Source organism: Microtus ochrogaster, chromosome 17 (genome assembly GCF_000317375.1).
Source record: "Microtus ochrogaster isolate Prairie Vole_2 chromosome 17, MicOch1.0, whole genome shotgun sequence".
Taxonomy (NCBI): Eukaryota; Metazoa; Chordata; class Mammalia; order Rodentia; family Cricetidae; genus Microtus; species Microtus ochrogaster.
Genome location: NC_022019.1, coordinates 7,774,025 through 7,798,187, shown reverse-complemented (window position 1 = coordinate 7,798,187; position 24,163 = coordinate 7,774,025). Strand labels below are relative to the sequence as shown.

Genomic DNA, 24,163 nt, shown 5'->3' with positions numbered 1-24,163 from the left:
CAAAAACTAGGACAGGGACTTGTCTAATCTCTCTTTACAACAAGATTGTGCTACACTGATACTTAAACTATAATAACAGACTTTTTTGAATAAAGTCTCCAAACCATCCTTTAAAAACAAACAAGGGACCGGAGAGATGGTTCAGTGGTTAAGAGCACTGACTGCTCTCCCAGAGGCCTCAGGTTCAATTCCCAGCACCCACATGGCAGCTCACAACTGTCTGTATAACTCTAGTTCCAGGGAATCTGACCCCTTCATACCAAATGCACATAAAATTAAATAAATATTTAAAAAAGAAATTTATAGATTAAATATAGAAAGTTGATTAATGGGTGAAAGATAAAGGAGAGGCATAAAAGGAGAATATGGTTAACTTGATAGCAAACTTCATTCATTCCAATGTGACTGCCCTTGGCAAAGAAGCCGGGAGAATTCCTGGTTTAACGAGCCAGTGGCTCACTTTATCTCATAACACCTGCCTCTCACAGTTAGTTTTCTAGTAGGTAAATATAGTAACTTGAAAATCAAAGCTTACCAGGCACCTTAAGTCTCCCAGTTCTACAGGTCTCAAACCTACGCACACGAATACAGCAGGTCTTGACTCTGTTGGAACAAAGACGAGCCTCATCCTAAAGCTCTGACAGGACTCTCCATCTCTAATCTTAGAAACAAACTCTCTTAAAGCCCCAGGAAAGGGCTGATTAAAGACATCCAGAACAGGTTATATTTAATTTTCTACAGCAGGCACAAGTGTATTAGATCAAAAGGAGCATGACATGGAGAGTTAATTGTAGGACTATTTTACTCAAAGATACCAAGAGCAGCATAACAGCAGCTAACTGAATGCGTTAACTACGCTGTTTCATTAAATTTAGTCAAAAGCCAACATCTTCTCTTTCTGCTCGGAAAAATTAATATTAAAAAGGTTCAGTAATTTGCTGGAGATCAACTAAGGCTTGAACCCAGGTCTGCCTGAATGAACAATGCTACAAGCAGGCACTATAGTACCCTAAGGCACAACGAGACGCCCGGCAGCAGATGCTCTGAACCGAAAGCCTATCACTAACTTAATACATACTCTTAAACAATTCATAAAGACAAAACCAGACCCTTTCTAAGTAAAGAAAGCCAGTCACAAAATCTAATTTAATCACATGTCCAAGAAGAATATGTCTTTACTGCTGAATAAATACGCATTTTGCACATTTGGCTTTTCCTTCCTCAGTCAGCAACAGCCTTATTAGAAACCAAATGTTTTCAGATACTCAACCCTCTTCAAAAAAGTAATAAATACAACTTTACATGTTCTACATAGTCTACTGTAGTATGGTATAATAAAATTCATTTCTCCAAAAAGAAGAAAAAAGCTAAGAGTATAAAGGACTGAGGTTTATGATTAAGTCTTCTACAAAGTCACCACAAACACAGCCCTTCCCACTACGAAAAGGATATAGTTTGGAGGGAGAAAATTCCAGCTCAGGACTTGGTTGGCTAGTGCAAGGTACCGCTGAAACACTGAAGACATCTGAGCACTGAGGTTCTCCCGCCTGCTGAACTCCTGAAGAACTCCAACCGTTAACATGAAGATCTGGCGAAGGTCTTCTTCCTATGCGCAATAAATCACACAAAGTTTTGTATGACACTTAACCAAAATTCATTCCTTTTTAGAATCATAAAACAAACAAGAACCTTAAGGTTTCCATTAGATTGCTCTACTTCTTTAAGAATGTTTTCCATCTTGAGGCCTCTAACCAAAATTTACATCAGTGTGCTTCCAAGAGGTACCATTGACTGTAATATAAATGCTCCTCCATGCAGGAAAGCCTGTGAAGGTGAGTGTAACTGTAGAGCTGGGAGAGTCAGTTGCTATAGTGCAGAGCCTTAGGACTCAAGCCAATGCCTTCACATAACTTTACTCCAAAGCCAAACAATACACGCGAGAGACAAAGAGCCCTCACCATCTGCAATAACATTTTAAATACATGACCCTCTTTGGCATTGTGCCAGTTCTATTTTTAAGGCCGGCAGAATCCTATCAATTGAAATAGTTATAACTAAATACGATAAAATGATAAGCTAAGGATATTTATTATAATATTCTCTTTTTGCTGTTTAAAGATGAGACCTGAATAATAAACTCACCAATTACAGTAATCAAACCCTCCTATTTATTATATCCTATATTGAAATCTCAACACAAGTCTTCAGGCATAAGCTATCAAACATTCAAAACAAATTTTCTTGCCATTAGGAATAAACTGGGCAAAAAGTAGACCGTCTAATAATTAAAACATAAAACAAAAAACCAGTACCTGAAAGACTCGTTTGCAGTTACCATGGAATTCCATACTCAGTCCAATGTTGCTAGTTTTACTTGAACTTGAGAACTCACTCAACAGTGCAGTTAGAATAGAACAGGCCAGAGTTTGCTAAATTCAATAAGAAAAAACTGTAAGGCAGGACTTTTTTCAAAGCTTTGTTTCAACAGATTTTGCTCAAATATATTCTCTGTATGCTGTCTGTCTGAGCTTTAGAGCTTCTAACCGCCAAGCAGAGACCTGGGTGAGACTAAGAAGACTTGCTCTCTTTGCAAAGTAATGTGGTAAATGCTAACAGTGCACGTCAACTCAAGTCAGTACACATCAGTGTAGGACTGGAGCTCAGGACATGACCCACTCAATCCTACAGTTCAACTGACATTTTACATAATTGTTAAATAATTAAATAATTGTTGAATGCCCTGTTTCATCTAACTTACACAACAACCCGTACATGCCTTTTACACCTGAAAGGACCATGACTTGAAGAGGGTAGGTGATTACCAGAGGCCACCAACATTCAGACTCGGGTCTCCCACTCTATGTTCTGATGAATGTAAAAGCATTCTCAAACAGATGAAAAGTAACATTGACTTTAGTCTCCAAAATATCAAACAGTACCTCAAAACTTTTTAAATCAAAGAAAAAAACTTTTCTTTTTCACTGGATCCACCAGACAGAATACCTCTCATTAATCTTATTCACAGATTATTTAGAGCCAAGGTAATAAGGATGGAGTAAGGATATGGATTATTTTGGCGCATTTCCAGGGGTTAAACAGAAATATGCACACTACCTCTGAACACCCGAAAGATTAAAGTCAAGATGATACTATTTCTGCAAGCTTATACAACAGCTGAACACAGTGGGACCCACCCCACCAACTGCAACATCTTTGTTCAGAAATGCTTCTGATGTTAGTACCTTGACCTTACAGATGCTTTGCTTGACAAATCTTAGCAAAGAGATATAAAGTTAAAATTTCTAAAGACTGTAAGGCTGATATTTGCTTAAGGTAAGTGACAGTTAAAAAAAAATACTACTTTTTAAAAAAGCACTTAAAATTTTCCTTTAAAAATGTTTTTCAAATTTTTAAAGGAAGTAGTTACTGTTTACCTCTTAATATCAATGAAAATAAGCACAGGTATGTAACTTCATGCAGGCTAGAGAGTTCAGAAGTTATCTATCAAAGGTGCTTTCTAAAATGATGAAAGTTCTCTGGATACTCTTGAGCTAAGGCTCAATCTTTGTGCACACATATACACTGGGTTTTTGTTGTTAATAATTGACTGTACTGAGAGTTGAACCTGGGTCATTGTGGTCATATGGCAAGTGTGTTCCTCATCAGAAATGAACTTAGCCCTGACCCCCCCTACATACACACTCAGCTTATTTCAAAATATACATTACTTTAATACAAAAGTTCTTTCAGCTCTAAATCTTCAAGAAAAAATATGTGCCTGTTTAAATACCAATGTGGACTAAGGAAGATGGTTTGAGAAATCAGGTACAAGCCCCTAATAATGAGAAAATTATTCCTGTCTTACTGCTCAAAAAGATTTCAGACAGTTATCAAGTAAAATAATCTTCACTTTAAAATGGCTTCCTTTTAAATGGTTAAAGTGCCAGGCGTTAGCTGAGCATAGAGGCATCATAGTCCATAGTTCTTCAAATGCTCAGTATTTGGAGGCTGTGGCAAAGGGATCACTTGAAGCCAGCTTCCAAGACTATATACTGTGACACTGCCTCAAACATACTCCACAGAAAGCTACCACTGTGTCACAGATACAGTTAAATAAAATCGATCATCTGCAAATGTGATCATATGTATAAATACACATATACACATTTGTGTGTTTCACATGAGAGATTCGGTGGGGGAAATATACTAAACAAAATAGACAAAATTAAATTAAATTAATAAAACTTGTAGAAAAATATTAACTCACTAGACCTAATAACTTCTAAGACTCTATCATTCTAAAGACAATATTTAATAGACTATATTTTTGTAACTTAGTCTTAGTATTTCACCCATCCTTTCTAAATAAGACCTTATTGTCTATAATATTATCAAGAGTTAAAATATTTGAAAAATATCTTAAAACAAGAAAATTAACTTCGGAATCTCAGGTAAGCCGTCAGTCACGGAGCACAACTCAGCCTGTTAAATGCAAACTGCCATCATTCTTACTAAGAATGCTCTAAAATACCTTTCCACAAGAAATCTACAACTTAATGCAGGCTGCTTTCTGGTACTTTCACAAAGTGGTATAGTTTCAAATTATGATCATATTCAGATTATTAGTACAATGCCTAATTGATTATTAAAACATATATTCACAATAAAGATTTGCTTTCATATGAAATAAATATTTCCTAAGCTCATATTCATAGTCAAATGAATGGAGGAAAAAAACAAAGCAAAGCTGATAAGAACCTTGTTGGGTGACTGAGGCTTCCCACAAGTACATTGCCTTTAGCTACACAGTATAGCTGAGCAGATGGGGAGCCAAGAGGCTGGCTGCATCAATAAACAGAGCCACCCCACAAGCAAGCTCACATTTAGGATGCAGACATTAACCCTTAAAGGCAAGTGAGCATATAGTCTCATTCTCCTATCCCACTAACTAAGGAAAAATGAGAAAAGAACTCCTAGAGTGGAAGGGGATCCCACAGAGGAACACTCCTTTAGCCCTTATTCTCAACACATGAACATCAAGAACAAAATGTATTCTCATTACAGGTTCGGCTTTCAAAATTATTTTTTCAGTCTATGAAAATGATACAGTATGATATCAATCTTAGAAAAACTAGAAGGTTAAAAAAGTTCAAAGAAGATAAAATTACCTACAATCTTTTTGTCTCAATTATTATTGAAACAGTTATTTATAGCTCTTTTAATTTCTTAGTGTTTATACCCGTATGAGTTATAGAACAGCTAACAATCTATAAACTTTGTACTCCTTTTTCCATTTTAATTTTAAAACAAGAAATGGTTAAGTGCAAACTTCTGTATTTCACTACATCTCTTAGAAACACAGGAAATCCATGAAGACAATTCTACAATAAGAAGAAAGCAAAGCCACTGTGAGCCCTACCTAAAATCATCACTTTCCAAAGAACAGAATTCAACAATATTTTCAAATACTACAAACACCTGAGAATCCAATCTCTCATTAATTTGAAAATCTTGTATGGATACGAGATTAACATCATGAGCTCTAATTACACTACTACTCTAACTAAAGGCTGCCAAATGAATAAACTCATTCCTTGGAGAAAGTGAATCAAGAACTGATTATAAAGGAACAAAGCAAAGCACTCTGCTATATATCAACAATAGTTCTCCCTATTCACAGGACAACTAAGAATACCATAAATGTGTAAGATTCTCCATTCCTATGTTTACTCACTTTCAGTACTTAACTGACAATTTAACCCCCTTACAATGACACTTTATCCTCACTCATTATACCGTAATGCAAAGCAAAAAGCAGTGCCAATAGAGAATTTCCCAGGTCAGAAGTAAGAACTAACCCTGCTTGGGAGAGAGCACCAACTTTGGGTCTCACTTACCACTGGAGAAGGTTCCTGTCTGCTTGCTGCAGGCATTCAGTGCTCAAGAGACACAGTGCCGTGCCTTTTACTCTCCCTCCAACGACCAGCACTGTCAAGTGTTATCCCTGCCCTGGCAGTCACGGCCAGATAGCATTCTATACTATAGACAATGACTCTGATACTTAAGAGGGTCAAAATCAAAAGCTGTCATTGGAATTTCAGTGAAATCTGATGAAAACCGAGAAACGGGAGATTTTCATACCAAAGAGGGATCTGACTGAAACTACAAGCACAATTCAGTTTTAAGAAGTTATCACAAGAATGTTTCACTTATCTAAGATCATAAAGAATAAATTCATATCTGTTACTTTCTAAATTCAATAAGTTTGTATCTGTTAGTTTCTAAATTCAACAAAAACATTTTAAAAACTTACACTTTGTACATTTTTCTAAAAGAAGTTCTTTTATATCAGTTATATGTCAATAAATAACTACTTGGGAAACCACTCAAGAAAAAAGGATGTCAGCTCTCCTTGCTTGACCATTATGTCTACTTCACAGGTTCCCTCAAGTGCCCTTTGTGATAGTCTACAGTTCACTGCTGCTAGCAGCATAACCACCAGCAGACAGTTTACTGGTCATTCTCATTTGTTAATTTAGAAAGCAAGTAACAAAATCTATTGTGCTGGTGTCCGAGATACATTATAAATAAAAATACTCTGTAGGAATCCAAGATGCCTACTGTGTATAATAAAGTCTCATCTCTAATCCAGTTATGGTGGGTTCAAATGCAATGATAAATTGTTAAGTGTTGGGGGCTGTGAACCCAGACCCTGAATTTCCTGTAAACAACTTGTCCAGGTGCTCTGAGCAAAACAATTTATTTTTCCTGTGTTTGTAGCTTCTCTGAGCATGAGACCCTCAGGAGTTCCTGATGGCAGTGGTTTCTGGTGGGTTTGCGTAGGGCGCGGCTATCATTTAAGGATCCATATGTAAGTGGCTCTGGTATACAATAAAGGGGCATTCAATTTTTTTTTAAGATTTATTTATCATGTATACAGTGTTCTGCCTACATGTATGCTTGCACACCAGAAGAAGGCACTAGATCTCATTATAAATGGTTGTGAATACATGTGGTTGCTGGGAATTGAACTCAGGACCTCTGGAAGAACAGCCAGTGCTCTTAACCTCTGAGTCATCTCTCCAGCCCCTAAAGGGGCATTCTTGTTTCAAGGATGACCTGTGTCTCTGTGTGTTTAAATCTCCAGGCCCTTGCACGGCTCATGGATGGTCCTGTAGTGCAGCCACAGCACTACAGGCGTAGGACCATAGTATACAACAGTAGTATGAATGGTACAGAAAGTACTATATAAATGCAGCAATTAGAATAAGGTAGAGTGAAGGTAGTATTTTTATAATTATCATTAAATTGGGCTGTTTTGGTCCTACCTCTTAACTACCATCTAGTTCTGTCAAATTAGAGTGCAAGATAAATTATCACCTAGGAATAAGAAGAGGACTGTTAATACTGCTTGAATCAATGACACAGGAAGAGGAAGAAAATAAATGAATGTTTCCTAATATTTTCGTAAAAGATTAATTTTTATGTGTATGAGTGCTTGCGTTTAGGAATGTAACCAGAAGAAGGCATCACAACTCTTGGAATAGGAATTACAGACAGTAATTCTGTAGGTGCTGGGAACCAAACCCAGATCCTCTACAGGAATAGTAAGTGCTATTAACTACTGAGTAATCCTTCTTAAATTCTACTCCCATTTTTGTTGTTTATAAATTTAGAACAATAAAGCCAATAAAAAACAGTGCAATAAAGTCTCAATCTTATAACTCATGAGCTGAGAATGCAGTTCAGCTAGTAGAATGCTTGCCTAGGATGCATGAAGCTCTGCTTTTGATTGCAGCCATTGCATAAAACCAAGTGTTGGTGTAATTCTGGTTCTTGGCTGTAATTCTGGTACTTGGGAGATGGAGAAGTCCAAGGTATCCATGGCTATATCCCAATTTTTTGGCTCAAGCTGAGATACATGACACCCGCTCTCAAATTCAAAAGTTTACTTACTGGGTGACAATTTAAAAAACTCTGTCTTCATATTAAAATTCTTACAATAGCACTCATACTTCTCTTCAAAGTCATTCATTTCATGCTGATGGAAAAAAAAACCCTCAGAGACAGTTTGCCTTCCTCGTTCACAAGCACAAGACCCCAGCTGACAAAATAGAATGCTCTTGTTCAGAGGGAGGATTGTCTCTTATAATAGCCTGGCTCTTGCCTCAGGATCTTTATTACCAAGAATAAACTGTATGAAAGGTTGTCATACTATATAGCAGACCTCCAGCTGCTCTTCTAAGAAAACATCAATGAGACTTTGCGATAAGGGAGATTAACTAGGCTATCACATCCAAGGGCAGCCCTGGGTAGACAAGTGAATTTCTCACCCACTTCTGCTCAACATGAAAAACAGGAAGAAAGGAGGCTTAAATGCTGCATTAACCATCTTTCAAAATGATTTAACATAGGCTTAGCTTATTATGTCTAAAGGAAATAAAGCAAACATGAAATAGATTAAAATTATAGTTTCTATGTCAGCCTCAAAAATAACTTAAGCAAAACAAAAGAAAAAATATATATATCCTAAGCTACCTTTTTATTTTAGGAAAGAGAACTTCCCTAGCTCTCTCAAACTAGTTTTGACAGCAGGCCAGACAGTTCCCAACTGAGATGAAATAAACACAGTACCCATCACAATCACAGAAGACAGCCTGCTCACAAGATAAGCATGAAAGGACACAGTTCTTACTTGCACCAACAATATACCATGGCACATAGAAAGCTATACCATCTGTAAGAAAAGGTTTTATGTCCTACTCTGGTTTGTTTCTGTTTTGTCTTATTATTTTTAGATAACTATTTTTTTCTTTTCTTTCTTTCCTTTTTTTTTTTTTTGAGATAGGGTTTTTCTGTGTAGCCCTGGCTGGCCTGGAACTCAGAGTGCTGGGATTTAAGGCAGGAGCCACCACCACCAGTCCAGATAACTGTACTCTACTGATAAAGAAAGGGTGTAGATTTGAGTGCCTGGGAAAGATATGGGAGAAATTGAAGAAAGAAATATAATTAGGATATACTGTATTTAAAAAAAAAAAACTATCTTCAATAAAAATGTAGTTTTTAAAAAAGGTTTTATGAAGGCTGAAGATCTATATCTTTACAGTGATAAAGTAAGGCACTATGCTCAAATGTCCACTCCCAATGTTTTGCATGCTTATGAAGCTTCCTATAAAATGACTTGCAAGAGACCACATAATTCTTTAAAGCATTTAAAGGAAAGCTAAGCTGTGGGCTATTGTATATATACAATAATTAGCTTTCACCAGCAGATACGGTTGTCTGTTGTGGAATATTTCTTTACACTGTATAAATATGTGTTGCTATGATTTGCTTGGTTTAATAAACAAGCTGACTGGCCAATAACTGAACAGGATAAAGTTAAGTGGAAAGGGAGAATGATGGGATGAGGAAGGACAGAGTCAGAGGAGTCACCAGCAGACACAGAGGGAAGAGGAGATGAATGTGCCATGCTAATAAAGGTACCATCACATGGCAGAATGTAAATAAGGAATATGGGCTAACTTAAAATGTAAGAGCTAGTTAGTAATAAGCCTGAGCTATTGCCGGAGCATCTGTAATTAATATTAAGCCTCAGAGTGGCTACTTGGGACCAGGCAGGTGGGACAGGAAAGAATCCCAACACTTAGAATAGTTATACAGGGTGAATTATTAGAGCTTATGCTTCCAAGATTCGGCAAAGAAAGGTTGGGAGGCTGCTAAGAACATGGTACCAACAGTTGCTGCATGAGTAGCCTCTGAGATGATATTAGGACACCTGGTTTACATGCTAAGGAACTAATGCCCTGAGAATTTACAGTGTTTATTTGTTCCGGTTAAGTAGGTAGTACTTGACAGAGCTGTAACTAAGTATTAATTAAAAAGAAAAAAAAAATCAGTGCTCTACTGATGTGGGAGTGATTTCTTTCTAATCTGTTGCTTTCATTGGTTAATTAATAAAGAAACTGCCTTGGCCCATTTGACAGGCCAACCCTTAGGTGGGTGGAGTAAACAGAACAGAATGCTGGGAGAAAGAAGCTGAGTCAGGCAGTCACCATGATTCTCCCACTCCAGACAGACGCAGGTTAAGATCTTTCCTGGTAAGCCAGCTCGTGGTGCTACACAGAATATTAGAAATGGGTTAGATCAATATGTAAGAGCTAGCCAATAAGAGGCTGGCACTAATGGACCAGGCAGTGTTTAAAAGAATACAGTTTCCGTGTAATTATTTCAGGTATAAAGATAGCCGTGCGGGCGGCCGGGTGCCAGGAACGTAGCCTGCCGCTCAGATTTCAATACTCTACAGTTGCTAATTGCCCCAAAACCCATGTAAATACGTTCATGAGACTAGTACAGGAAGATAGATAACCAACACCAATATTTTGAAGGAAAGCAGTCAAGCTATAGTTTCTGGCCAGTGAAGGTTCATGGAGCTTACATTTTAGAAGTGACAAGAGGGAACTGAGTTATCTGACTTAATAACTCCTCAGATCAACTCTTTCTTAATCTATAGAAAACCATCAAATAGGACCAGCTGAATGGCTCAAGAGATAAAGGTACCTGCCACCAAACCTGGCATGAGTTCTATTCTTGGAACTCATGGTTGAAGGAGATAACTGACTCCAAAAGATGTCCTTTAACCACACAGTGCTATGGCATACACACATGTATATACAATAGCAAATGGAAGGTTTTAAGGAAAAAAAGACATCAAATGATTTCTATTACTGGCACCTCTTCATATATCAGATAAAACCACCATCCAAAGGTTTCTGGCTATTGATTGTTTCAGCATGCTACTTTCCTACCAAAGCTCTACTTCTTCCTTTGAAGGCTATTCATGTCTCTGAGACTATAATGAAGCCTTAAATTCTTGGACTGTTCCCACAAATTCTTCATCATCCAAGAGAAAGATACATGAGAACTTTTTTCACTAGTCTGCAATCTCATTTTCTGGACCTACCTAAGGGGCTGGTTTCATACCTCTCTGTAAGGACAAGCACAAATGGCAATGTGTGCTTTTCACTCAACACATAAACATAGAGAATTTTTTTGTTTGTTTTTCGAAACAAAGTTTCTCTGTATAGCCTTGGCTCTCCTGAAACTCACTCTGTAGAACAGGCTGTCCAGAAACTCAAAGATCTGCCAGCCTCTGCAAAACAGAGATCCACCTGCCTCTGGCTCCTAAGTGTTGAGATTAAAGAGCTTTGCCACCACCACCCGGATGCTTTTTGCTTATTTGTTTGAAGTATAGAGGGGTTTTTTTTGTTGTTGTTTTTTAAATTTAATGTTTCGATGTGGCTAGCGATCTCATTCTATCCTATCATTGAAAATGGTTCTACTGGGGCTGGAGAGATGGCTCAGTGGTTAAGAGCATTGCCTGCTCTTCCAAAGGTACTGAGTTCAATTCCCAGCAACCACATGGTGGCTCACAACCATCTGTAATGAGATCTGATGCCCTCTTCTGGCTTGCAGGCATATATGCAAATAGAATATTGTATACTTAATAAATAAATATTTTTAAAAAAAAAGAAAATGGTTCTACATACTGAAATGTTAAAAATTTAGAATTCCTTGGTCCTGTTATTTAGAAATTTTACTTTAAAAAGAAAACCTTGTTGCATATGGTGGCACATGCCTTCAATCCTAGGGCACTGGAAACTAAAGAAAAAGTTCAAGGACAGTCTGTTATTGTGTTACTGACTAGTCTGGAGCTCACTGTATAAGAGACTGTCTCAAAAACTCTATGTATGAGGTATGGGGGAGGCAGATATGTATGTGTGAGGTATGGGGCAGGGTAGATATGTGGGGGGTGTCTATTTTGACAATTTAAAGAATATCAAGGATATTAAATTTATCCAAATGTATGTACTGTGGATATAGCAAAAATATTTTCTAACCACACTGTCTGTTCCATCACTTGTAGAACATAGTTATTTTGGTGGCTCAAACAAGTCTAACTATCAAGCTGCCATGAACTACTTTTTGTGCTACATTAAATCTATGTAAGGAAAAAGAAGAAAACTCAGTCCCCATCAGGAACTAGGAAAGGCAGGACAAGTTACCTATGCTGTATTCTCCCAGTGCCAAGAGACAAGCAGGAGGGCAAGGGTAAGCTGCAGACCCCTGCACTAAAGCCCCAGCTGGAAGAATCAACAAACTAGCCCAGGAAGCATTATTCACAATCTCAGTGTCACAGTTCTGGTCTAACCCTGTCCACTGCAACAAGCCAGACTATCAAAATGAAACAAGATGCCCCAAAGCAAAAACTAAAAGGGGGGGGGGGCAGCAATTTAACCCAGAACATTCAGGGTAGTAAGCACCTGGCTGCACTTAGAATCATTGCCATGATAGGGAACACTACAAGTTCATGCAAGTTATCTGACCATCATTCTACAACTGTCCTAACACTAGCACAGATCTACATCAGAAACAGAGATAGCCTATACATGAGGGAGGCTTGTGGTTCAGCAGCACTGTACTTGCCTGTCAAGGGTCTGGGCTCAAGTCCCACCATGACAAATAAACAAGTGCCATAGCTCTTACAGAAGAGTCCTGAAGAATGGCATATAGCCTCACACAGATAGTTCTCAAGTAATTCAAGAAAATAAATTGTGAATAGTTAAAAAAAAAAAAACAAACTACCAAGAATATTTAACATCTGATACTTAAGAATCAGAACCCCAGTTCTAGAGGGATCGATCTAGAAGGATCAATCAGAGGCTGGTCTGTAATACCAACTTCTGCTTCTCCAGCCTCTGGCAAAATTACTACAACCAAACATTCCCGAAATGTGGACAGGAGGGGAACTCATGCTCCCTGAAGTAATTTGGTCAAGAACAAAAGCCTGGCATCTGCTCACCTGTCAGAACCATCTGAAGTCATGGTGTAGTTAATGATTTTTATTATGCCAGATACCACTTATTCTTAACTCAAGCAGGTCTGTAATTATCGGTACTTTCCAATGCTTATTAAAACTGAGGGTGGGGAAATGTTCAATAGAAATGATGGAGAATAATGAAAACCCAAGTGCAGTGGCACATGCCTTCAATCCCAGAATTCAGAAGGCAGATCTCTGAATCCCAGGCCAGCCAGGGTTACATGCTAAGCCCAAGTCTCCCCACCCACAGAAAAAAGAATATCATGATATATTCACTCATCATGCTTTACAATCAATTAAAATAATTATGAGTACAGTAGCAACATATAAAAACATAGACTCAAACAAAAAAGCTAAATATATTTTATCTATATTATACACACATATTTAAAAATCAGAAGAAATGCCTAAACAAATAAAACTGCTTGGCACATTAGTTTGTATGCTTTTGTTTTATACTACTATTGCCAAAATGCTACTGTGATAGACAAAATGAAAAAATTTTAAAGATACAAGCAGTTAGCATACTTACCACAGTGGGATTGCCACTACTTATCAATTGGCTGACTTCATGAAAAATGCTTTTGCAGTCAATTGACTTATCTAATGATCCTCGTTTTACAATTACGGCTACTGCTAATAGAATCTGTTCCCGAACATACTTTTGGAGGCTGCAAAACATAAAAAGTGTGAAAACATTTACCTATATCTACTATTAAGATAGGTGGCACCTCTGAGTGACATTACAAACATCCATTCCCAGCCAAGGCATTCTGTAAAAGCCTATTGATCACAAGGGCACGGAGACTTAAATGCCTCTTCAGAACCCCTTCTTAAAGGTCAGCCTACAGAAACAGCAACCTTACAATGTAACCTCTCAAATGTCACAAAGATGTGCCCTTGCACCCTTGGGACAAGTCACATCCCTTACCATAGGCAACAAGACCAATCCCAGATTTCCTGGAAGAGTCCCAATGTCCTATTGTCCTGATTAATTATTAATAATGCTTACCTTTTCCTTTCAAATGTGTTTCAGTTTGGACTTAAGTTATACATTTGGTTCATGCACTTTTAAATTTTGCGACAGCCAAGTGCCTTCTCTTCTCTCTGACCTCACCCTTCCCATACACTCAGTACAGCAGGCATATGGAACTCCTCAGTTCCTGGCTCCACACTCTTATACTGCCAGGCCTATGAACGTCTATTCCCTCTGCCAAAACTGTGGTGCCACTTCCTGCAGAAAGCTATCACTAAAGGCTCAAGGCACCAGCATGTGGCATGACTTACCTGTCACAACTGAACTCTATCCTGAAGATCACCACCCTACTTCTAAGCACACTAGTATATGTAAAACTCAGAATTTACCATATAGAAGGCATTTATTGAACATCTAATTTCAAGCATGTGTCCCTACATCAAGACTAAAGTCAAAATATTCCTACAAAATACAGATTTGGGCTGGGGGTGGTAGCATATGCCTTTAATATCAGTATTCAGAAGGCAGAAGCTATTGAACCTCTGAATGCCAGCCTAGTCTACATAGCAAGTTCCAGGCCAGGCAGCACATCATAGTGAGACCCTGCCTAAAATGGGGGGGAAGGGGACTTCTACTGACAAGAATTAGAAAATTAAAACATTTACTGAGCTTTATGCAGGGGTTTTATTAAATTAACATGTTCAAAAAGCACTGTTAACTCCACTAATTATCAGAAAGTTAGCAAGAAATATTAGTCGCAAATACAGGCAAGGTCACAGAGTCAATGTAGCAGAACAGGAATGCACACTTCTTTCCTGACTATTATGCACCTGTCCCTTGGAAAGGAGGCACGGTAACAAACCTGTACACGTAGTGGTGAGGACCTAAATACATAATCCCTGTGTACACCAGACTGTACAACATAAGCTATCTGTATAATCCTACCTATATAGTATACCACATTTGCTACTTGACTTTAATCCACACTAGCAAGTGGATTAGATAAATTAGATTCTATAAAATAATGTCAATGTCATTAAAGACCAAAAAAGGGAGCAGAATTACTCTGACTTTAAAGGGATGTAACAGGAGTTGGAGAGCTGGTTTAGCGGTTAAGAGTACTCGCTGATCTTGCAAAGCACTTAGGTTTGGTTCCCAGCACCTATTAGTAGCTCAAAACCACCTGTAACTTTTGGGGCACCAGGCATACACATAGTGTGCATATACACATACAGAAAAAATACCCATACAAAGCAGCTGGAGAGATGGCTCAGCAGTCAAGAGCACGTTCCCTGCACATACACACGGTGGCCCACTACCATCTATAACTCCAATTCTAGGAGATCTGACACCTTCTTCTGACTTAGGGAACATGGGTTCAGTTCCCAGCACATATGTGGTGGCCCACTACCATCTATAACCCTAATTCTAGGCGATCTGACACCTTCTTCTGACCTTCACAGGCACACAGACATATATGCAGGCAAAAAACTCATACATAATAAATACATCTAATAAAAATTAAACTACTCATGCACATAAAATAATTTTTTAATTAAAAAAGTCATAATAACTGAACATAACATCTAACTTGTAATCGAACCCTGGACTAAAAGACAACATATTTTACCTAATGTTAGAAAGAAAACATTAACAGACACAAAGAGACAGACTCCATATTAACAAGAAAAATGGCCTATGGTGGAAAGATATACCTAGCATTAATAAAATAATTGAGGAACTCAGAATATGCAATCAGAATGATATTAAGTAATGATATAAACAGGACAATTAGGTCTAGACTATTGACAGTGTGGTCTCAGGAAAGACACACTCAAGTATTTAAGATGAAAACATTGTAGTGTGCATGGCAGTTTGCTCAAATGTGACAAGATGTTAACTGAGTTGCCAGGCGGTGGTGGCACACGCCTTTAATCCCAGCTCAAGAGGCAGAGGCAAGGACTGTGAGTTCCAGGCCAGCCTGGTCTACAGAGTGAGTTCCAGGACAGCAGGGGCTACAACCCTGTCTCGAAAAACAAAAATGAAGCCGGGCGGTGGTGGCACACGCCTTTAATCCCAGCACTCGGGAGGCAGAGGCAGGCGGATCTCTGTGAGTTCGAGACCAGCCTGGTCTATAGAGCTAGTTCCAGGACAGGCTCCAAAGCCACAGAGAAACCCTGTCTTGAAAAAAAAAAAAAAAAAAAAAAAAAGAAAAACAAAAATGAAAACAAGTTAACTGAGCTTCTACCAGGAAAGGGTTTGTGTGTTCACTGTGCTGCTGTGTCATCTTTGCCAAAAAAGTTTTAAGAAGTCCTCAAAATAGTGTAGGGAGGAGGCAGTGCTTACCTATCATACACAAGATCTTGGGTTCCACCTCCTGATACCATACACTAACAGACACACAGCTGGGGGGAATCAAGTGAACTTTTTCAACACAGAACCTTTCGTAATCAACTCTAAAATAATCTCTAAACTAATCAAAATGATTTGAGAATGGAATTAATCTGGATAGCAGAAGAAAGCACATATATAAACATCAAGGAATACCTCTCCCACATTACATCTACCCTAGCTCTCAGGGTTCTGGGTTTCATGGAATGGAGTGGGAAAGGCTGCCAAGGAGGTCAAAAGTTCTACTGAGACCCCGACTACTTAGGAAAGACACCCTGTGACAACAGTTGACTTAACCACATGAAAAGTGTCATCAAATCACTGTTCGATGAAAGTAAAAACAGAACAAAAACCCAGAGAAATAAAGAGGCTTTATGACAATACTAGACCTGGGAGCAAGGTATCACAAAGACTGCTAGTTAGACACAGGGGTCTAAATACTAAAGCTACTAGTGGCATACAACTATTTTTTTTCCTTTCAGTTTTTAGTAATACTCTTATACTGTACGCCAGTCTAGCTCTGAGCTTGCAGTGATCCTTCTGCCTTTGCCTTCGAAATCAGAGATGTGATGTGCCCCTCCTAGTTTAAAACAAAACAGAAAACCTGAGCTACATACATACTCAGACCCTAATTCTTTAAACTCTTGCTACAAACATAGATAGACTTTATATTTAGTTCCTTTTATTATATAAATATAAGCGCAAAGATTTTTCTCAACTTCTTTTTAACCATAAGAATACACTATCAAATTATTTTGCCAGGGTAAAGATCAAAACAACCATCATTATCATTAAAATATAACAAAAATGTGTCTATTCCATACAAGAACAAACGCACAAGCTTGTAAAAATGTTTAAACATTAACGAAAATTCACTTTACCTCGCCTAAAATCTGATCTTTTTCAAAGTAAACAAAGAATTTAGTGCTTTTTCTTCTAAAATATTTTCTATGCACACACATGTACCATTTGGCTTGTTGATGGCTTAATTTTTTCCTCTTCCTCTTGGAGATATGCAGCTACATCTTATATTACCTAGCCCATGCTAAGCTTCGTAAACATATTAAAAGAAATAAAACATCCTACCACACACCAAAGAACAAGTCAAAGTAAGTTCTGACAGAGTCAAAAGTAAAGTTGTATTTATAATCAAATTCTTCAAAATTCAACAATAAAGCTATTTTCTTTAGTATCAGAAACTTAAGGAAAGTTATGATTTCATCAAGTATGAAAGCAAACTACAATCATATGTATGAATTTTCTTTTTTTTCCCAAAGATTTATTTATTATGTATTCAGTGTTCTGCCTGCATGTATCCCTGCAAGCCAGAAGAGGGCACCAAATCTCATTACAGATAGTTGTGAGCACATGTAAGGTTGCTGGGAATTGAACTCAGGACCTTTGGAAGAGCAGGCAAAGCTGTTAACCACTGAGCCATCTCTCCAGCCCCATATATGAATTTCAAACTACAAGCCTAGGATAGAGCTTGCCCATAAACATCATCATTAAGAAGAAGGGATCTCTAAAAGGACAGATCAGAGGCTGAACAAGGGTATTTTAGCAGTGCTGCCCCAAGTACTTACTGAGGCCTTTGCAAGACATAGGTTAGGAGGAATGTTCTCAGCGACTCAATACTGCCTTTTTCCAAGAGAACCCATTCTCGGACAACTGCTTCCATTATGGCTGTGGCAGCTTGAAAAAGGACATAGTCCACTTTACTGGTTTCTGGGAAGAAAATTAAAATTTCTCTTTGAACAATAATTCATATGATCTTGTGTATTTTGCATTTATTAATTTTAAGACAGAACTTTTCAGACAAGGAATAAGATGGTTACCTGTTCTGTTTTTAATCCAGTGACCTTGCTCTAGCACCACAAAGAGGTTAGTTCCTCTCAGAAGACACCTCAGGCAGGTGGCAGCTAATCACCGATCACAATTTTCACAAACTTTCCTCACCTCTCTTCAACTGTTACTTCCAAAGCATGAAGAACTAAAAAATAACACAGCTTTAAAAGGTAAAAATAAAAATATGAAGCAATCAGAAAGTGTACTAAGAGATTCTCACCCTGTGCAAAACTGGAATGTTTTATTTCAAAAATATCTTATTAAACTGGTCTTTGAACATTACTATTTATGATGAGCCATGCTGCCAAAATACTGCAGCTTTTAAGTAAGCCTTCAGCAGGATGGCCCACCTCAATAGCAAGTTCAGAAATAAACAGCCGCGTGGAAGGTCTTTGTCTCAAATGGTCAAGTACAATGAGCCACATTTACACAAGGTGAGAAGTTCTCCTTACTTTTCTGATTGCAGTACTGATCAAACTGAGTAATCCCGAGGCTACACTTAGAAAGACCCAGCTACCTGGCAAACTCGGAGGAACTGAGCTAAAACCTGAACCAGAGAAAAAAATAGAAAATTAACAAACCTTAAAAATATTTTATACTAATTATCTACTTTTTTTCTCTTAATGTATACTGCTACAGTTTTCAAACAGCATTATTAAAAGGGAGAAACAGTCAAAATGAAGTCAAGAAAAAGTAGAAATTCTCTGAGGTCTACAAAATAACCATGTGAAACTCTTAAGTCTGAATAGACTTCAGATTATGTACCAAGATCACTGGGTATGAGTATCTGAAAGCCACAAGAAATAAACTCTAGGCCTAGAATGGTGCCTTCTAGAACTCAAGATAGAAGTACAGACATGCACTGTTTTCTTTCTAACTCAAACTCGGGTCATTAGAAATGTTACTAGTGTTCCTAACACATTAACTATGAAAATCCAGGAGGAAAGGTGCACCCTGACTGAGAGTATGTCCCTGTAGACAGGACTTCTGAATACAGCAAAAGTAGAAAGAACCAATCTGGGCCTTTTGTTTCTACATTTTGATTAGTCTGTGCTACTGTTATATAAATTGATTGAGATGATGATTAGAAGTCACAAAAATTTAGAAACTTTAAAATACAATAAATGATTTAATTTTTTAAAAATGAATAGTTTCTGAAAATGTGATCTCATTACTAAAAAAAAAAAGTTTAACTTTCCAAGAATGAGGGTGGAGTGGTAGATTTTATTCTAAGAGTCAAACAATTTTAGCCAGAAACAGGTTATATCTCCCTTAAGAAGAAATATGACTGTGTCTGGTGAAGGTAAGTTAAAGAATGTCACTATAGATTTCTCTGAGAGGATGATGGTTTGTCTTCATGTCCATCTACAATGAAATCCTTAACTACAGATTTGAAGAAGGTAAAATACGAAGGCTTCACAGAATGTTAGGAACAGCAAAGATCATCATCTTCAACTGCTGTCTATTACAGATACAGATACAGAAACTGATGTCCCAATGGAGAGGAAATGTGAGGTCACATGACTCTCTAAGCAACACTAATCCATGCTGAGCACATGCCACCAGAGGCAAGACCAAGTAGGCACTTGTCAGTCACGAGCCCTGAAACACCCTTATTTTAAACTACATATGCCTCTACCCTAGTCTTTTTTTTTTCTGTCCTACATAAGAATGACATTGGAAAGTTTTCAAGAGACCCTTGTTAACTTTTCTTCAACATCTACCTCTACATGGCAGGAAATGAGGGTCTAATTTATTAAGAAACTGTCTCTAAAGAATGGAGAAATACTGGAAGAGAAAGTAAAGTTCTAAATTGAAAAGTAGGACTTTTTCAAAGAATATTGCAGTTTCTGATAAACACTATTATTAGCTACCCAAAGAGTATATTTACACTTAGCATAAACATGTAAGAGGAGCTAGAGCACTCTGCACGCTAGTCAGTACTCACTAGCAGAGCTTCTTCATACACGCAAGGCTCAGTCTCACTGTTCCATGAAGATGACTGACACTGCAAGGTCTTCCTACTGAGCTGACAGCTCAAGCTAGAATGTCTGTCTCCCTGGAGGAAGAGCTGCTGCTGGCTACAACAGCGCTGCAATCGCCTGCTTGGGGCTGCTTTCTAGAACGTCTTCTTTGCTACCGCAGTAACTTCAACAGTTATGGACTAGGAATCATTTGGGGGCGAGCATTCAAGACACGGTTTCTCTGTGTAGCCTTGGCTGTCCTGGAACTCAAACTCAAAGAGATCCAACCGCCTGCTTCTGTCTCCCAACTGCTGGGATTAAAGGCGTGCGCCACCACCGCCCAATTTATAATAAATTATATTTCATCTCAAACATGACAGCACCCTTTGGAGAAAAACTGAAAGAGAACTGAGTAATAAAGGGAAACTAACCAAAGAGTGTTCTCAAAACAAAAGTAAGTCTACTACAGACGATCAGCCGCTGCAGTCTGACTGAAATCACACGGCTGTAACTGACATGCCAGCTCTCCGAGCAGAATGACACCTACACCTACCAAAGAGTAGTGAAGTCTCAGTGGAAAGATAAAATTGGCAGTGTTACCAAAGACAATTTTTCAAATACAGAGAAGTCAGGTTTCCTAGCCCTATTGGATATTCTGGTTTGTTTCACTGTGTGCGGGCTGCCTAACATAAGCAAATGGAATCCGATTCTCCCTGAGAAGGTAAAGAGGTGCTACAGGGGTGACTTCAGGAGTAGTAAGCCAATTCCTCACATTTCTTGGTTATTTCTTTAGCAAGAATTAAACTCAGGCTTGTTTGTTCTTAAAAGAAATATTTAACCCTAAAAAACTAGTAGGTTCCTGAGTGCCAAAGATTTCTTAGGTGAAACAATCTAAAAGTTCATTTGTGGGGAAATACCCAAGCATGCAGTATGTACACACATGCATACACACAGAGGCAGAGGCATAGATACACACAGAGGAGCGCACACACACACACAAGAGCAAAGAAAGCAAAAAATAAAGGGAAACAAAAGGGTAAGAGAAAGAAATGAGGAAAAATGAGAAACACATAAAAATGAAGCTAGCAGTAAAGGAAGAGTTTTAAGAGGACAGAGAAGGGAAGCATCAAAGAGAAAAATCTCCCCTTTATCAGAATATATTTCCCAGACATTCTACAAAATGACATCTAATCCCTAAGTTAAGAATGTGAAAATTCTGAGTTGTGATTGACTGCCACTTGTATGAGAAGTCTTCTTAGAGGAATTTGCCCTTCTGTGCTGGTGGCAACTGAGTAAGGGGTTAAAAAAGATTTTTGGTGAAGTTTAGATGCAAACATTATGTAATCAAGGGCTTTGCAATACATTAATGATAGACAGTGAAACCCAAGCTGACTTTGAAAGCACGACTAGAATTAAGCACAACTAGAAATAATGATACTGCTCTTTCCAGTGTGTCCAGACACGCTGAGCCCTTATGAAAGCCACCGTACATCATAAATACACATGCTCTGAAACAAGAATGCTATAAGAAAATAAGTGCTAACAAAATGCTTATAACTTAGTCACCAATGACAGCTGCATTCAACAGAAAGTCAGATGACACACTGGGGAACCCTAGACGAGGCAGGTGAAGTATCTAACGTGAACTTCAAATTCCAATTACTTTAGGTTAACAGTTTAACACAATGGTCTCTCACACCTGTTGATTTGGAATAATTGCAAGGTAAGATGAGGTCTTAACCCCTTTAACCTCTTTAGGCCAATGTCTTAGTTCTTTTTATTCAGCATTAATTAAATATACCATACAAGTAAAAGAACACATTTCTTAGTAACAGAAACAAATCCATTCAAGTATAAAACTTGACCACTGGTAAGTCCATAAATGGCCTCACTACATTGAAAAGACACCTGTTACAACTATTGTTCTAAAGGTAAGATCTGAATGAAACAGCTACCTTCCTATTGTTGCTAGCTTCTGTCAGACAAAACAGCCATGTACTTTAGATGGTCTTCTTCAAAAAACAAAAACCCTAGTAAATAAAGTAATGTGACTATGTTTACTTTATTGTTCACACATGTTTATTTTATGACAACATGGGCATCTCCCAAGACCTTAAGAAGCCATGCCCATGAAGGCAAATGGTGTCATTATTCTCATTGCACAGATTTCAGAGGCCCAGAGAGGCTGACCTCTTTAAGTTGACAATGTGCAGCACGCACCATTGGCAGCCAGAGCTCATAATTCAACAGAACTCTTCCACTACAACCAAACCTCTCATTTCATAAGCCCTAATATGTAAAACAGTTTAGAAGAGATGACCATCATCATAGTTTATTTCTGTATGGAAACCAGAGTACTGGTAACAGACAAACCCTACCAAAATCACAAGAATAAACAGTCAGATGTTTTAGATCCTATCAAGTCATCAATTTTGTAGCAATAAATGGACTCAAAAACTTTTAAGAAGCTTAAGTATGAGCAATATGAAAGACACTTCCCACTAAGCAAAAAGGCCAACATAAAATATAAAATAAAAACAATGTTGGGCCATAGTGGCACACGCCTTTAATCCCAGCACTTGGGAGGCAGAGGCAAATGGATCTCTGTGAGTTCCAGGCCAGTCTGCTCTTCAGAGTTAGTTCCAGAACAGCCAGAGCTACACAGAGAAACCCTGCCTTGAAAACCCAAACAAGTAAATAAATAGATAACTAAATAAATAAAAACAATGAATGAAATCTCCCTTTTTATTATTATCAAAAAATATAGAAGAGGCAAATGGCAATATCAGATACAGCTCTTACAAAGTGCCATCTCTGACAAGAGACCTACCATCCCTAGAGTTTTTTGAAAGAGACCATTTCCATATTATGTGTCAGAGAGAATTCATAAAGTAAGTTGACAAAACTTACAAACCACCGCTTTATTTATTATATCGATAACTTTCCCAGAAGTGACTAATATGGCTATAAGGAAGCTGAGTTTAAACCAGTTTTTAAAAAGAACAACTAGAAAACAACTAAGAGAGAACATACATAACTACCCCCAAACCTAATAGAAAACCATTAGTGAAAGGGACTAACTGCACAAAGGGACTGAAAGGGATTTATAACAACCAACATTCAAGACAGAAAAAAAAAAAACAAAAAACAAAAAACGGTTGATTATGCCAAAATATTTTTAAAGAGAAAACTTACCCAAAATATGCCTGCAAACTGCAAATGGTGATTTGGATTTCCTAAAGGATAGGAGTATGTGCTCTGCATGCTGGCGTTGTTCATTACTGACCATGGAAGGTGGGGCCTTTAGAGTAAAAACAAAGACAGAGCAACCAAATGAGAAAGCCTGTACGACACTGATCCATTCGCCCACTGTGGAGAAAAACCTTTCACTTTGAGGAGTGGGGAGAAGGGAATTTTTTTTTTTTTTGCTTTAAGTTTTTAAGGAACTACAGTACAGAACTTCAAAATAAATATATAAAAAATACAGTTCCAGGAAGAAACAAAGAAGGAAGCTTTGTCTCCGAAACTGTTTAAAGCTGCCTAAATCTAGAAAAGGAACTACTTTAAAAGATAGGTAATATCCTCATCCTTTGCTTCAAAATCTACCACTCAGACTAATTTAACTAACTTCAAATGCCAAAACTTTTCAGTACTGAGGAAACTGAATCAAAGTTATGAAAAATCTGCAAATGTTACCTGGAATTCATGGACCTCTATAAATTCTCTAAATACTAAATTCAATCAGCCAAAAAGCAAGATATCTACTTTACCAAAACAACTTCTGAAGTCTGCCTAGACTTTTAAATTCCACTTTGGTGCAATAGCCTGTCTTCCAAAGCTGTTTCCCTACTAAACCAAACTTATCCAAAATACATATTCCCATTACGTGGTTGAAGGGGAAGATATTGGAAATAACATTTATTGTTCTACAATTTACCTGGATCATATTAAGAAAGGCTATCGTTCTGGGTGTGGTGTCACACACCTTGAAGAGAGCCAGAGGAAGGTAGATCTAAGTTTGGGGCCAGCCTGGGCTATATAGAAAGCTCCAGGCCAGACAAGAACACATGTTGACATAGTGAGACAACATCTAAAAAAAAAAAAAAA

At 37.9% G+C, this 24,163-nt stretch overlaps 1 protein-coding gene across 2 annotated transcripts in view; it reads right to left on the bottom strand.

The window, feature by feature from the left end:
* Positions 1 to 24,163, bottom strand: part of Xpo4 (exportin 4) — an 85,118-nt gene that overhangs the window by 47,413 nt on the left and 13,542 nt on the right. The window contains exons 2-7 of one of the 2 annotated variants that reach the window (XM_026783231.1): positions 23,252 to 23,357; positions 18,083 to 18,237; positions 17,831 to 17,972; positions 13,413 to 13,551; positions 2,313 to 2,429; positions 1,453 to 1,606 (exon numbers count right to left, since the gene is read on the bottom strand). In XM_026783231.1, the coding sequence (XP_026639032.1) occupies positions 1,453 to 1,606; positions 2,313 to 2,429; positions 13,413 to 13,551; positions 17,831 to 17,925 (505 nt within the window). In that variant the 5' untranslated portion in view covers positions 17,926 to 17,972; positions 18,083 to 18,237; positions 23,252 to 23,357. The remainder of the gene's footprint in view (positions 1 to 1,452; positions 1,607 to 2,312; positions 2,430 to 13,412; positions 13,552 to 17,830; positions 17,973 to 18,082; positions 18,238 to 23,251; positions 23,358 to 24,163) is intronic. The other variant, XM_005355428.3, reaches the window with a different exon arrangement.